Source organism: Clavelina lepadiformis, chromosome 4 (assembly GCF_947623445.1).
Source record: "Clavelina lepadiformis chromosome 4, kaClaLepa1.1, whole genome shotgun sequence".
NCBI lineage: Eukaryota > Metazoa > Chordata > Ascidiacea > Aplousobranchia > Clavelinidae > Clavelina > Clavelina lepadiformis.
In genome coordinates this window covers 881,898-897,968 of record NC_135243.1, presented here as the reverse complement: position 1 = coordinate 897,968, position 16,071 = coordinate 881,898, and the positions used below count along the sequence as shown (strand labels likewise).

The 16,071-nt window shown below is 38.8% G+C and overlaps 2 protein-coding genes across 3 annotated transcripts in view; both read left to right on the top strand.

Annotated features, from left to right (window-relative positions):
• Positions 1-7,287, top strand: part of LOC143452345 (5-oxoprolinase-like) — a 117,713-nt gene extending 110,426 nt beyond the window's left edge. Inside the window, exons 7-9 of one of the 2 annotated variants that reach the window (XM_076953286.1) lie at positions 1,592-3,906; positions 4,001-4,116; positions 6,117-7,287. The gene's annotated coding sequence lies outside the window, so the exon portion shown is untranslated. Of the gene's footprint in view, positions 1-1,591; positions 4,117-6,116 lie in introns of both variants that reach the window. The other variant, XM_076953285.1, reaches the window with a different exon arrangement.
• Positions 7,288-8,433: 1,146 nt separating this feature from the next.
• On the top strand, positions 8,434-14,557 carry LOC143452343 (uncharacterized). The gene is made up of 4 exons (XM_076953279.1): positions 8,434-8,648; positions 8,820-11,423; positions 11,738-11,847; positions 11,913-14,557. Exons 3-4 carry the CDS (start codon positions 11,755-11,757, stop codon positions 12,255-12,257), a joined length of 438 nt encoding a protein of 145 aa, XP_076809394.1. The 5' UTR covers positions 8,434-8,648; positions 8,820-11,423; positions 11,738-11,754; the 3' UTR covers positions 12,258-14,557.
• Positions 14,558-16,071: the final 1,514 nt, after the last annotated feature.

The window sequence follows — 16,071 nt, the reverse complement described above, 5'->3', positions numbered from 1 at the left end:
TATGACTGACAATTTACCCAAAAGACAATAACTGGGAAATTGAATACCAAATGCATACAATTATTATTGGGGTAGCTGTAAGGCGTGGTTGGGTTTTTTGTCATTCCCGATTAACTTTTATGGGTTATGTGCTATACTGGGATCACTGACCCCATCACTATATTATAACCTCTGACCTTTGACATCAAAGGTTCATGAGCATTGCAGAACAGATGGGTAGGATTCTACAACGGACAGCGATATCCACTAACATTATGGTCTGGCTTGAACTTGTCATATTTATACATGTTTGTTATTTTATATTACTGGTCTAGATAATCGTCCAACAGTGCTTTTACTTGTTTGTTCTAATTTCTGCGAATTTATTGCACCAAGATTTCTCAGCCCTTGACATTTTATCTGTGGTTCAGTCGTTGAAAGTCCTGTCTAGTCTTTGTATATTGCAAGACTTGCTTGTGTAAATACGTTGTTGATAGCTGAGTAGGTGTAATTCTATTATGATCATTCTGTGTCATTAGAACACTCATTGTTTATTGTGTAACATTACATGAATCGACAGGAACGACTTGACTTCTCGTGCGCTCTTTTCGGACCTGATGGTGGTCTTGTTTCCAACGCTTCTCACATCCTAGGCCACCTAGGGGCCATGCAGGATGCCGTGCAGTACCAGATGAGAGCGATAGATATCAATGAAGGAGATTGCATCCTCTCCAACCATCCATGTACTGGAGGAGTTCATCTTCCTGATCAATCTTGTGAGTATGATCATGTGATTTGCTTGGTGATGTGATAAATGTTATAGATCTGAACAAGTGGTTTGCCATACGATGTTCAAAAATTTCATGGTTGTTTCACAACGGTGTTTATGTTAACCAACCGCTACTAAAACATTATCAGAAGTTTGCGATTTATGCTGGGACCACCACCATTATGTGGTTACCTAATTTACCAGCTTTGTGGTTATTTGGCAATTTAGTTGCCGATGTGGTAATTTATGTGGTTACCAACAATCATTTGTTTAGTTGGTATCATATCATATGAAATTACCTGATTATATCAGACAACATTATGCAACATGGCTTTATTATTTGCAACCACACACCAGGTTTTCATCCCTGAGCACACGAAGCCGATATTTTTCGCGGCGAATTGCCACGAAAAATTTGCCATTCCGTTCGTGGTCCATGTGTATTTAGTGCTAGTTTTGCGGTAGCTCAGGCAACTTGACAATCTCTTCTCTCTACAACAAAGGCTGTCTCTTATTTAAACAAGATTAAATAGTTACGTCTGTTCCGAATGTTTTTACTTATTTAATTCATTTGGGTGACTTTTTTCTAATTAACAGTTTGCGACAGTTATTTTACTTCATTATTACCAATTTGTTACATCACAGTGTATTATCACAGTTTAAATCATCATCTCGCTGTAATGGTTGGATAATAAAATGTCATATAAACATCTCAATATACATATGTTAATTGATAATCTCGTATTGGTAAATTGGATGATTGCAATTACCTAATAATTTGTTCTTTTCTGATTTGTTTGATATAAATCTTTTGAGAACAATTTCGTTGCATTTTGATCACAGAGCCCATATCTGCACTAGATGTCACTATTGATGAGCTTATAGTCGAGTGTGTGCAAGCATTATCAGATCAGGGTTTCCCCTGAAAGCATCAAAACCGATCTTTATTTGAATCCGAGGTATGAGCGGACCGACTGCGCCCTCATGTGTCAGCCTTCCACGGTGAAAAACTTAGATTTTGTCGCATCAAAGTTTGGTGACTTTTTGCAGACTTTCCAAGCCAGGTGGGTGCTAAGGTCAAGACTAATGAGGTTTGAAGTATTTTCCACATTTAGTTGCAAAGAACCTCGTCCATGTATAAGTTGTTGTCGAATGATATTTGTAGAATGTTCACAGCCAATTACTATGCAACAGCTACGCTGTCGTTTTATTAAAACTTAGCATTCAAATTTTTAGATTATTCAAACATTACACTGGTCAACAAATTTTTTTTTATTTTTTGTTGCATGAGATTTTTTAACTGATTCTACACAATCTTGGGATGCTGATTTCAAATCTGCAATCAGTTTTTTTATGCATGCTCTGGTTTTTATGCAATCGAAAATTTAAATTTTTTCGTTTCTGGCTCATATTTAGTGTGCGCTGTCTGTATGGTACAGTACCAGTGATTCAGATAGAAGCTTTCAGCTCTTTTAAGTTGTAGCCTACTGCTGTTTAAGGGCGTTTGAAGAAGCTAAGCAGTTTTATTATAGTGAGGTATTGCGGATAGGTGCTGTAGGATAGGTTATAAGCTCTATTTTACACTCGTAAAGCTCTACTTTACACTTTTGTTATATGAGTGGTGTGTACACGCTTTTTTCGTCAAAGATGAAATATAACATCGTTCGTGAAGCCTGCCTACAGAGCCTGCCTACTGAACAAAAGGAAAGCGGAAGAGTCTGCCTTTTTGCATTCCAATGGTGTGGCGTGAACCCCAAGATCACACGACTGACTGCTACTTTTGCATGGTAAATATGAAAGGTGTTGGCAGGAAGAGCCGACTAATGCTTTTTTTATCCAAGTATACCATCAGCTATACGACCTGTTCCGCACTCTGATAGATTCCCTCCTCCAGTCTTTAGTGGTTTTACATTTTCTGAAGATGAGGAAACTGAATCGGAAAGGGAAGAGGTTATATGGAAATGGAGTATAAAAGAACAGATACAGAATCTGAACACTCTTCTGGTGAAACCAGAGTAGCTATTCAGCAGTTTAATCAATCAGAACTGAATGACTTAGTACGTGATTTAGATTTGTCCAAGCAAGAAGCTCAGCTCTTAGCCTCCAGACTCAAGGAAAAACAGGTTGTAGATCAATCTGTAAAGGTTTCCTTTTTTCGATAAAGAGAAGAACTCTTTCTTCCCTATTTTTCAGAGGAAAATATGCTGGTATATTGCAACAATATACCTGGTCTTCTCGAACAACTGGGTATCTCCTCGTATGATCCAGGACAATGGCGATTGTTTTTGGACAGTTCCAAGCGCAGCCTCAAGTGGGTCTTTTTACACAATGGAAATGTTTATGAAGCTGTTCCAGTTGGTCACTCCACTGTCTTAAAGGAATGGCATGATGACATCAGAATTGTTATGGATTTGCTCAGATAACATGAGCACAACTGGATCATTTGTGTTAACCTCAAAATGGTTAGTTTTCTGCTAGGTCAGCAAAAAGGATACACTAAATTTCTATGTTATCTATGCATGTGGGATAGCAGAGCACGTGAAAAACATTGGACACAGAAGGAGCGGCCCTTATGTGAAACATTTCAAGTTGGCATGCCTAATGTAACACACAACCCAATCGTAAGCAGAGACAAAATTGTTTTTCCGCCCCTGCACATCAAACGGTCTCATAACACCGTTTGTTAAAGCTCTAAATCCTGACAATGAATCCTTTCATCATCTTCTTTACACTTTCCCTGCTTTGTCATATGATAAAATTAAAGCAACAAACTCAAAAAGCGTACAAACGAAGAAGTTATTGGATTTCCATCAATCTTTTCAATGTCATTTTGCAAAAAACTCTTATTATATTATTATATTATATGCTTATTATATGTATTTTACCAGCAAAAATGTTCTTTGTTACATTTTTTCAAACATTTGGTGCCTAATTGTCTGTAAATACAAATGCTAGTGGTAACACAATAATTTCTGGGAACCTATTTTTGTTTTGAGGTTGGTTATTCGACTATAAGCAAGAACGTCATTTGACAAATCATGTAATTTTCAGAAAATTTGAATTTAGTAAAGAAAAAATAAAAAAACTCATTTTGCAAAAAATCTACACCTTGCAGAAAAAAACTAAGGTCAGATTCGGATTCAGCGCCCCCAAATTAGGTAAGAACAAGTGTTGGTAGAAATGCAACAAAATTTTTGTTGACCAGTGTTATTATTTAGTTCACTAACATCAAACTCATTCACGCATCTGCAGATACAAGAAAGGATTTGGTTTTGCCAGTCCAGGACGTGACATCATCAACGATGGTGGCAGAGTTGGAGGTATCGAACTTTCTGGGATTGAAGATCATGCTCTAGTGATATCGAGTGGTAAGCCACCACATGTCGAAAAATTAAACAGTTTTTCATATCTAGTTCTCGTATCCTGGACATAAGATCATATCAGATTTCATCCATCAACAATGCCACCTTCTAATGGAAATAATTCAGCCCTTTTAAACACGTTTTCTATTGCTGATTCTGATATCGCATCCCATGCATAGTTGACGTAATTCGCTGCATCTAGCAGATGATGGTTGCCATAGGCAACACCCGCTGCCCCTCTGGGTAACCTTTTTGCTTGCTCTTGTTTGCGTAACTTCAAAGTCTCGTCTACCTCATAAAGGCTAAGAATATCCTTAACATACAAATATCTCCAACTTTTCTTTAGTTCTGCAATTATACCCATATCGCATGGTTGCTTCCAGCTAGTGCAGTTGGAAGGGAAAATGCCACCATGACGTTGTTTCTCTCAAAAGCATAAAAATGACAAGGAGCGGTGTCCATCAACAAGAGAACCCAGCGTCCTGTTCTCTTCTTCACTTCAGGATGAAAAACTTTATTGAACCATTTCCAACACTTGTCAACGTCCATCCATGCTTTACCCTGACTTAGTACTTTAGAGGCCATTCTCGACTCTTGACACAAGCCGGAAATTTTGGTTTCCCAATCAATGTACAAGGAACTTTATACGTTTCTGTGGTATTTGTGCAAACACCCAGTGACACTCATTCGTTAGCTTTCTTTTTCCTCGGGTAGTGCTGACATCTCCAGATGGCATGAGCAAGGTATATCTGAGCAAGAACTAAAAAAATAACCCAGTTTCCCAGTTTTGTTATAAACATTCTCGGGATCATACTGAGCAATAGCATGCATATAAATCATTTAATGCAGCCAGTAATCCAAATTTTTCTTTATCCACTTCTGCTCGTTCACCGTGGAAAAGAAGTTTCTGCTCCACCATGTGATCGGAATCTGCTAAGCCACTGCCATGAAGCTTTCAAGTCATCCTCTGATATTAATAGTTGTTCGGCGATTTGCTTGGCTTTTAAAACAAGCAATGAAGGCTGAACTGGAAGGCTTGTGCAGTGCATGCTATCAATCCAAACATACAACATATCCTCCAGTTCAGAAAATCGAACAACAGATGCTCGAAATTGTTATGTTTTGGTCTCTTCATACATCAAAGCAGATCATTTTCAAATAGCTTCTCGATTCTCCCAAACCTTTCGAATAATGTCTTCACTCACTTTGTCCTTTTGAGCAAAACTTTGCTTACTAGGAGGAGCTGGGTCCCTCAACTCTGTGATTCTCTTAAACGCTTTCCTTACTTGTCATCATGCGCAGTTAAAAGTTACAGAATTACTAGGAGTAAGCTACTGTGCAATTATACTCACCACCTAACACAATCATTTCATCTGCAAAAACTTGTACAATTTTACTGCAGGCTAGCTCACTACTGCACCCATCTCGTGCAGGTGTTGTATAAAGTGCATGCAGATTTGAATCCACGACCTGGTACACTAATAATAATTAATCTATTTGCGATTACAAGTTTGATGCTTTGGACTATTTTACTAATCTAAATTAAAAACTTAACCTCAAGGACCAAGCTTCTTGCATTTCTTGTCGTAACAGTAAACCCAGCAGACGAAATTACACTTGCGTAATTGTTACGGCTTAAAAGAGTTGATTGTGATGCGCAGTACTGTCACCGTACACATTTCAAGGGAAGAAAAAACGAAAACATTGCTAAGTACGCGCACCTACCAGTTGCGTACTTAAGCTGGAGATTACTGGTCTAGATAATTGTCCAGCACTGCATTTACTTGTTTAGTCTAATTTCTGCGAATTTATTGCACCAAGATTTCTCAGCCCTTGACATTTTATCTGTGGTTCAGTCGTTGAAAGTCCTGTATAGTCTTGTGTATATTGCCAGACTTGCTTGTGTAAATATGTTCTTGATAACTGAGTAGGTATAGTTCTATTATGATCATTCTGTGTCATTAGAACACTCATTGTTTATTGTGTAACATTACATGAATCGACAGGAACGACTTGACTTCTTGTGCACTCTTTTCGGACCCGATGGTGGTCTTGTTTCCAACGCTCCTCACATCCCAGGCCACCTAGGGGTCATGCAGGATGTCGTGCAGTACCAGATGATGGCGATACAGAATAAGGAGGGTGATTACATCCTCTCTAAATATCCATGGGCTGGAGGACTTCATCTTTTTTATCTAACTGTGATCACTCCTGTGAGTATGATCATGTGATTTGCTTGGTGATGTGATAAATGTTATAGATCTGATCACAAAGTTTATCATAGGATGTTCAAAAATTTCATGGTTGTGTAGCAACGGTGTTTGTGTTAACTAACCGCTACTGAAACATTTTGAGAAGGTTGCGATTTATGCTGGGATGTGATTGTGATTTATGTGATAATGTTGTGAATGATGTGCTTTCTCGTATCACATGATGCTGAAAAGTTTCATGGTAGTTGTTGTGTGAAATGACGAATTGGTTTCTGGTTTTCTAATGAGTCAGAATTACCTTTAAACCAGCTTAGCTTTTCTAAGCATATCACGCATTGCGGTACGACTTTTCCGTTCACTGTGGTATCTATAAAGCCATACTTCAGATAATTTTGGTCATACATTCTCTTTTTTTCACTCATTTTTTGTCAATACAATTAGTTTAATTACTAAAATACCTGGTTATTAAATCAGTACTAAATTTAAGTTTTCTTCATTTTACGGTTTTAGTATTGGCTGACGTTGGTTTTACCCTATTTAAACCGGGTGCGCGACATTACTATTTTTATTATGTGTGGCCGACACTGCACACAAGTTTTCAATCGTTAATGACTCGAAAATTATACGTCGTAAACTGGTCGGATATTTACAGGTTAGTAGCAAAAACATCTGGCTTCCTGTAAACATCATTAAGGAAAACAATACGCTTCAACGCGGAGAGACACCAAATATTATGACGTAACAATTGACGTATTTCAGAATCAAATTTCAAAAATACAATTGCCATCGTGACACACTTTAAAATTTTAGTAAAAATGAACCTATAGCGAAAGTCAAGAAAGCATGTTTACACATAGCAGCTAACCATAGCTGCGAATTTATTGCACCAAGATTTCTCAGCCCTTGACATTTTATCTGTGGTTCAGTCGTTGAAAGTCCTGTCTAGTCTTTGTATATTGCAAGACTTGCTTGTGTAAATACGTTGTTGATAGCTGAGTAGGTGTAATTCTATTATGATCATTCTGTGTCGTGAAAACACTCAATATTCTTTGTGTAACATTACATGAATCGACAGGAACGACTTGACTTCTCGTGCGCTCTTTTCGGACATGATGGTGGTCTTGTTTCCAACGCTTCTCACATCCTAGGCCACCTAGGAGCCATGCAGGATGCCGTGCAGTACCAGATGAGGGCGATAGATATCAATGAAGGAGATTGCATCCTCTCCAACCATCCATGTACTGGAGGAGTTCATCTTCCTGATCAATCTCGTGAGTATGATCATGTGATTTGCTTGGTGATGTGATAAATGTTATAGATCTGAACATGAAGTTTGCCATACGATGTTCAAAAATTTCATGGTTGTTTCACAACGGTGTTTATGTTAACCAACCGCTACTAAAACATTATCAGAAGTTTGCGATTTATGCTGGGACCACCACCATTATGTGGTTATCTAATTTACCAGCTATGTGGTTATTTGGCAATTTAGTTGCCGATGTGGTAATTTATGTGGTTACCAACAATCATTTGTTTAGTTGGTATCATATCATATGAAATTACCTGATTATATCAGACAACATTATGCAACATGGCTTCATTATTTCCAACCACACACCAGGTTTTCATCCCTGAGCACACGAAGCCGATATTTTTCACGGCGAATTGCCACGAAAAATTTGCCATTCCGTTCGTGGTCCATGTGTATTTAGTGCTAGTTTTGCGGTAGCTCAGGCAACTTGACAATCTCTTCTCTCTACAACAAAGGCTGTCTCTTATTTAAACAAGATTAAATCGTTACGTCTTTTCCGAATGTTTTTACTTATTTAATTTATTTGGGTGACTTTTTTTTAATTAACAGTTTGCGACAGTTATTTTACTTCATTATTACCAATTTGTTACATCACAGTGTATTATCACAGTTTAAATCATCATCTCGCTGTAATGGTTGGATAATAAAATGTCATATAAACATCTCAATATACATATGTTAATTGATAATCTCGTATTGGTAAATTGGATGATTGCAATTACCTAATAATTTGTTCTTTTCTGATTTGTTTGATATAAATCTTTTGAGAACAATTTCGTTGCATTTCGATCACAGAGCCCATATCTGCACTAGATGTCACTATTGATGAGCTTATAGCCGAGTGTGTGCAAGCATTATCAGATCAGGGTTTCCCCTAAAAGCATCAAAACCGATCTTTATTTGAATGGGAGGTATGAGTGGACCGACTGCGCCCTCATGTGTCAGCCTTCCACGGTGAAAAACTTAGACTTCGTTGCATCAAAGTTTGGTGACCTTATGCCGACTTTCCAAGCCAGGTGGGTGCTAAGATCAACACTGATGCAGTTTGAAGTATTTTCCACAGTTAGTTGCAAAGAACCTCGTCCATATATAAGTTGTTGTCGAATGATATTTGTAGAATATTCACAACCAATTACTATGCAACAGCTACGCTGTCGTTTGATTAAAACTTTATATCCAAATTTTAGATCATTCAAACATCATAATTTTACTTCATCAACATCAAACTCATCCACGCATCTGAAGATACAAGAGAGGATTTGGTTTTGCCAATCCAGGATGTGACATCATCAACGACGGTGGCAGAGTTGGAGGTATCGAACTTTCTGGGATTGAAGATCATGCTCTAGTGACATCGAGTGGTAAGCCACCACATGTCGAAAAATTAAACAGTTTTTTCATATCTAGTTCTCGTATCCTGGACATAAGATCATATCAGATTTCATCCATCAACAATGCCACCTTCTAATGGAAATAAATCAGCCCTTTTAAACACGTTTTCTATCGCTGATTCTGATATCGCATCCCATGCATAGTTGACGTAATTCGCTGCATCTAGCAGATGATGGTTGCCATAGGCAACACCCGCTGCCCATCTGGGTAACCTTTTTGCTTGCTCTTGTTTGCGTAACTTCAAGGTCTCGTCTAGCTCATAAAGGCTAAGAACATCCTTAACATACAAATATCTCAACTTTTCTTTAGTGCTGCAATTATACCCATATTGCATGGTTGCTTCCAGCTAGTGCAGTTGGAAGGGAAAATGCCACCTTGACGTTGTTTCTCTCAAAAGCATAAAAATGACAAGGAGCGGTGTCCATCAACAAGAGAACCCAGCGTCCTGTTCTCTTCTTCACTTCAGGATGAAAAACTTTATTGAACCATTTCCAACACTTGTCAACATCCATCCTTGCTTTACCCTGACTTAGTACTTTAGAGGCCATTCTCGATTCTTGACACAAGCCGGAAATTTTGGTTTCCCAATCAATGTACAAGGAACTTTATGCGTTCCTGTGGCATTTGCGCAAACAACCAGTGACACTCGTTCTTTAGCTTTCTTTTTCCTCGGATAGTGCTGACATCTTCAGATGGCATGAGCAAGAGCTGAAAAAATAACCCAGTTTCCTCCATGTTATAAACATTCTCGGGATCTTCTCATCGTGGAGAAGAATTTTCTGCAATCCACGGCGTGATCGGAATCGGCCACTGCCATGAAGCTTTCAAGTCATCCTCTGATATCAATAGCTGTTCAGCGATTTGTTTTGTTTTAAAAACGGCCAATGAGGGCGGAAGTGGAAGGCTTGTGCGACGCTTGCTATCAATCCAAACATACAACATATCCTCCAGTTCAGAAAATTGACCAACAGATGCTTGAAATTGTTTTGTTTTGGTCTCTTCAGACATCAAAGCAGATCATTTTCGAATAACTTCTTGATGATTCTTCTAAACCTTTGGAATAATGTCTTCACTCACTTCGTCTTTCCGAGCAAAACTTTACTTACTTGGAGGAGCTGGCTCCCTCAACCCGGTGATAACTTCTAATCTCTGAGATTCACTTAAATCAGTGGTTCTCAAACTGTGGTACGCGAGAGCTTTTTAAGTGGTACCGCTGAACATGATTTTCGATGTGCTGTGACTAATGTGTTGCCCCGGATAGACAAGCTTGTGCAGAAGAAACAGTTGCATCTATCAAATTAAATTGTGTTTTCTTGCTATTCATTGGTGTTATGGTATAGTAATAACGGTAATAACTAATAAATACCGGTACATTTGAGTAAAATAAGTCATTCAGGAGCCAGGTGGTACGCAGTGTAGCAAAAAAAACGAATGAATGGTACGCGATCGCAAAAAGTTTGAGAAACACTGACTTAAATGCTTGACATCATGCGCAGTTAAAAGTACAAGATTACTAGGAGTAAGCTACTGTGCAATTATACTCACCACCTAACACAATCATTTCATCTGCAAAAACTTGTACAATTTTACTGCAGGCTAGCTCACTACTGCACCCATCTCATGCAAGCGTTGTATATAGTGCATGCAGATTTGAATCCACTGACCTGGTAACTTATTCGCGATTACAAGTTTGATACTTAGGCCTACTTTACTAATCTAAATTAAAAAGTTCATCTCAAGGACCAAGCTGTGCATTTGTTGTCATAACCGTAAACCCAGCAGACTAAATTATACTTGTGTAATTGTTACGGCTTAAAAGGGTTGATTGCGATGTGTAGTTCTGTCACTGTGCACACTTCAAGGGAAGAAATAACAAAAACATTGCAAACTACGCACAAACCGACCAGATTTAAGTTGCGTACTTAAGCTGGAGACTGCTGTGTGCATCACTGGTCTAGATAATCGTCCAAAACTGCTTTTACTTGTTTGGTCTGATTTCTGCGAATTTATTGCACCAAGATTTCTCGGCCCTTGACATTTTATCTGTGGTTCAGCTGTTGAAAGTCCTGTATAGTCTTGTGTATATTGCCAGACTTGCTTGTGCAAATATGTTCTTGATAACTAAGCAGTTGTAATTCTATTATGATCATTCTGTGTCGTGAAAACACTCAATATTCCTGGTGTAACATTACATGAACCGACAGGAGCTACTTGACTTCTCGTGCGCTTTTTTCGGACATGATGGTTGTCTTGTTTCCAACGCTCCTCACATCCCAGTCCACCTAGGGGCCATGCAGGATGGTGTACAGTACCAGATGTGGGCGATAGATATCAATAAGGGAGATTGCATTCTCTCCAATCATCCATGTGCTGAAGGAGTTCATCTTCCTGATCTCACCGTGAGTATGACCATGTGATAAATGTTATAGATCTAATCACAAAGTTTATCATATGATGTTTGAAACATTTCATTGTTGTTGTTTAACAATGGTGTTTGTGTTAACCAACCGCTACTGAAACATTTTGAGAAGGTTACGATTTATGCTGGGATGTGATTGTGATAATGTTGTGAATGACTGCTTTATCATATCATATGATGCTGAAAAGTTTCATGGTAGTTGTTAAGTGAAACGATGAATTGGTTTCTGGTTTTCTAATAAGTCAGAATTATTTTTAAACCCTGTTGAACTTGTTTTTACTTGTGACCTCACAGAAGTGACAGCGATTCTTATGCCCCCTGGCGATTTTGCTCGTTGCAGCGGGACCCACAATCTCCATGGCAACCTGGCCGACTTGAGAGCGCTAGTTGCCGCTAACCAGAAGGTAAGTGTCTTTGTGACGTCACAACTGTATCAATCACAGACATTACAACGAAGCTTTCTGTTTAGGCCTTAGGGGATCCACCTGGTCCAGGAGCTTATATCGTGTTACGGGTTGGAAGTGGTCCAAGCTTACATGGCACACATCCAAAACCACGCCGAGGTCGCGGTCAGAAATCTGCTGCGCGACGTGTCCACGACAACGGACGGCGTACTTCGCGCTTCATGCGAGATGGACGACGGATCAGTGATCAACCTCCGCGTGGAGATCGACTCGCAGGAGGGCAGCGCGACGTTCGATTTCGAGGGGACATCCCCTATGGTGATAAACAACTTGAACGCGCCGAAAGCGATCAGCAAGTCTGCCATCATCTACTGCCTCAAGTCCATGGTGGGCTACGACATCCCTCTTAACCAGGGCTGCCTCGTCCCTATCCGCCTCCTAATACCCAAGTGAATACTCCAAATACCCTATCCACGTCCACATTGACCGAATTGGTTCCTACTCGACCCCGATATCCAGTTATCCGGTCGTTCTCAAGAACTTCCAACTTCTCCCGGACACTGGCGGAGAGTGACGTTATAGGGGCAGGGACGGGGTTTTGAGAGAGATTCTCTTTCGAAACAATTTAACGCTGTCAGTGTAGAGCGAAAGGAAGTTTCACAACTGTATGGTTGACCTTTGACCTTCCTTCATTGTGGTGAAGCCGATATACGATGAATGCGTGTTAATGTTCGTTTATTAAGTTCCCGTTCTAGCAAATGTTTTAACTCGGCTCATGTTTTTCTAAATTTACTGAATTTTGTCAAAACTTTACGTTTTTAAGCCACATTTTGATGCACTCGTAGACAATATTTTTTCGTCCCTCGCAAAATAACCGCGGTGTAGTTTCAAATGACATCTGGTCGTATTATTGGCTGTCGCCCTTTCAAACCTTGTCACGTGCATCAGCCTCAGCACTGCTTCTACAAGTTTTAATTTTAAAACAATTTTGCGAGATAATTCACTGAAAGCGAAATGCAGCTTATTCCAACACCAGCCAAACACAAAATCCAGCTCCATGCGGCCTGATGCGTGTTGTTGAAGCTTCTCGACTACTTGTGAGTGACCTTGCAGCCCAGCATTGGAGAGATCGCATTCTCAACTTACAGCAGATACTGATTATACACGGCCTACAAGATAAAAATATGTTTTAGGACAAGTTTGTATCTACCCAAGGTCCCGTCTCACAACTACTCGTCTGACCACACATTTACGCAATTTTATGACCTCATTGACCGTCCCCACGCCTTATCACGTATCAATAACCGATCCGGTTGCCTTTATTTCTACCTCGCGTGTTGGCGCTACGATTATTCCTAGCTTTTATGTGTACGTTGTACAGTCGACTCCGCTTAATTGGACACTTTGGTTCCGCTCACTTTTGGCCGAATTAAGCGGAGAAACGGCTTTGTCCGAATTAAGCGGAAAATCAGTTGCTCGTTTCATGGTCATGTGTAAAGGCAAACAACGCATTTAAAATACTGTACTGTTGCGTAATAAATGAATTGCAGCTGCGCTATACTGCAGTAATTGGCACTGATCGCATAAAACGCACAAGAGTTATACCTTCAGGTTAGTTGTATTGTACAGTATTTCGATACCAAACGATTCAACAAATACTGTATATTACTGTGTAACACACACATATACGCACTTTTTGATATCCCCACCAACGCAGCTAACTGCCCAACTGTGAAGCAAGCGTCTTAATTTTTTTCTTCGTTCACTTTTTTTGCTAAACTTTTCTGTACCATTCTGTTCTACAAGATGGACGCAATTGTACCGAGGTAAAAGCGACTATGAAGCTGGCACGGCCTTATATGAGTTCATTGTCGATTGTTACTGCATCGATCGTCATTGTTTCACCATAATCACTCATAATGCAACTGCATCTTGTGTTAAAACGAACGAAGTTTATTTTGTCATAACCTAACGATAGGAATTGCAAACCTGTGTCCGAATTAACAGGAGTTTTTTACCTTCAATTTTTACTTTTGTTCCGTTCTCGAGCATTTTGGCGGAATAAAGCGGTTGTCCGAGTTGTCCGGTGTCGCCTACCAGCAGCAAGTAAACGTAAATATGACGTTATGAATGTCAAATGTTATAAAAGCGTTTTTAAAACAAAATTTGTGAATCATTTACAGTAACTTAGCCAAAGAGGCTTCTATATTGAAGTGTGTGGCCTTTCGATTTTATTTGTCCTTCGTTATTTTATGACTTTGACCTCAGCAAATATTAAAACTGCAATTCTGATACAAAACATATATTTAAAAGTAGATCACATCGACATCTTATAAAATTACAATCCTCCTACATCGTCGCCAACTTTTGTTTTCTGAACTAATTTTGTTGCTTTATGGCATCATTTGCGAACAGACATGTGATAAATTTACACTTCCTGGCAATGATCTTAACCGAAGAAAGTTGCAATTATGACGTAACTATGATATTTGTTCGATCCCAGGTTGAAAATTGGAATCTGGGGTTTTTAGGCATTCCAGTTTATGCGAGATGACTTTTCAACTGGACGATTCTCGTTGTTGTTCATATTCGCGTCATGAAGCATTACGTAACTGTTACTGCCAATAGATTTTGTCAACGTATAACATTGCTAACTGATTTGAAATCATCTTCAATTTATGTAAAGTACTTTAAGCACCAACCAACCAAAATGGTGATGTTTCAACTTGTAATGGAATGGAGTAAAATTTCGTGATTTTCAGTTTTTCACTGCATGAATTTTTCCAGTAAGCTGCTTTTCAGGGGAGCTATAGACAACTCCGTTTCAATGATTGATGACGTAGATTGATTGTGAAATTTGTGGAACTGAATAACGAAGGACGACTTGTAGCTAGAGACATAGTTATCATAGTCGTAGTGAAAACAAATGCAAAGAATTAAGCTAACAAATTTAACTTTCTGCTTAGTAAAGAAACAAGTCAAAAGAAAAATGTAATTCCAGATACCTTAAAAATATCAAATAATTTACACTGAATTCATTCAATAAAGTTCTTACATTTTGTTAAAATTCCCAACTATCCACAAGTCTTGTGTGTAAATTCCAACCGCCATTATTCCAGTTAGGTCACTGTGAATTGTTAGATGTAAAATTACTAAACCACATGTTTCAACATAACCTGATATCAGTTGGTGGCAGCAATGAGTCAAAACCAATGATTTCCAGCGAGAAGAAGAAGTCTGTTCCTCTATATAAGCTAGACTGCATGAGGTGTGGGGTTAATTTAGTTGACTTCTGGTAACTGTCAGTCGGTATTTAGCTAATTAAGTGGCAATGAACGTGTTTCAGTTAAGCAACAGTTTGATGTAATAATGTTGTAATGATTTGATGATGTATTCAAGGTTTCCGTTATAAAAAGCCTGTAAAAATCGTTCCTGTAAAAATCTGCATTCAACATAAATTAAAAAACTGTCGAAGCTGGCAAGGTGTGTGCAGTAATTAACTATTGTAATTGTAACTTTGAGTAAATTCTTCAAGATTCACCAAAGCGCGTGCTGTTGCTGAGATGAGGTTATTCTTAAGCTTGTGAATGAAGGTCGGTAAACTAATTTTTTAGTCAGAAAAATGACGTAATGTGTACACGATAACATGTCATCCGTTTCCTTCAGTAAAATCCTGAAACTCTTTAAACTATTACAACGACTGTCTGTTTAATTTATTAATTGCTTAGTTAGCATTAAATAATTGCTTACATTTTAGTTGTATTATGCATAGTGGTTTAGATATTTAGTTATATAACATTGGTTAAATTTCATTGTGTCCTGTTAGTTAGAACTGTCATGTGTATGAAATGGTTTTAGTAAAGTCATAGATGGTGGGAACAAAGGGGCTGAATGGGCCCTTTGTGACAAAAGGGCTGTAGTGGCCTAGGCCTCCGTTTTTTATACTTGAGGGCCAGGTTTCCTCACTTTTAAAAACCAAATCTGTTAAAAACATGGCAGACCTAAAGCTATAGTCGAGTCTCGAATTTTACAAATAAACCTAATCTTGGTCCAGCAGCATTGGACAAGGTTTCGCCATCGCTGTGTACTTGAACTCGTAGTTGTGAAGCAAGTTTATAGAAGTAGCGACCTATCCGACACATGGCGCCCCTCATATAAGATGTCTCACGATTTGACTCACATCAAATCTTGCAACATGCAAATAGTCTTACGGCGATTAACTTT

What these genes read in the sequence shown, in the direction of transcription:
- LOC143452343 (XM_076953279.1), top strand. Translation starts at nt 11,755, where the DNA reads ATGCCCCCTGGCGATTTTGCTCGTTGCAGCGGGACCCACAATCTCCAT. An exon ending in TAGTTGCCGCTAACCAGAAG is followed by an intron (nt 11,848 to 11,912) that starts GTAAGTGTCTTT and finishes CTTTCTGTTTAG; the next exon opens with GCCTTAGGGGATCCACCTGG.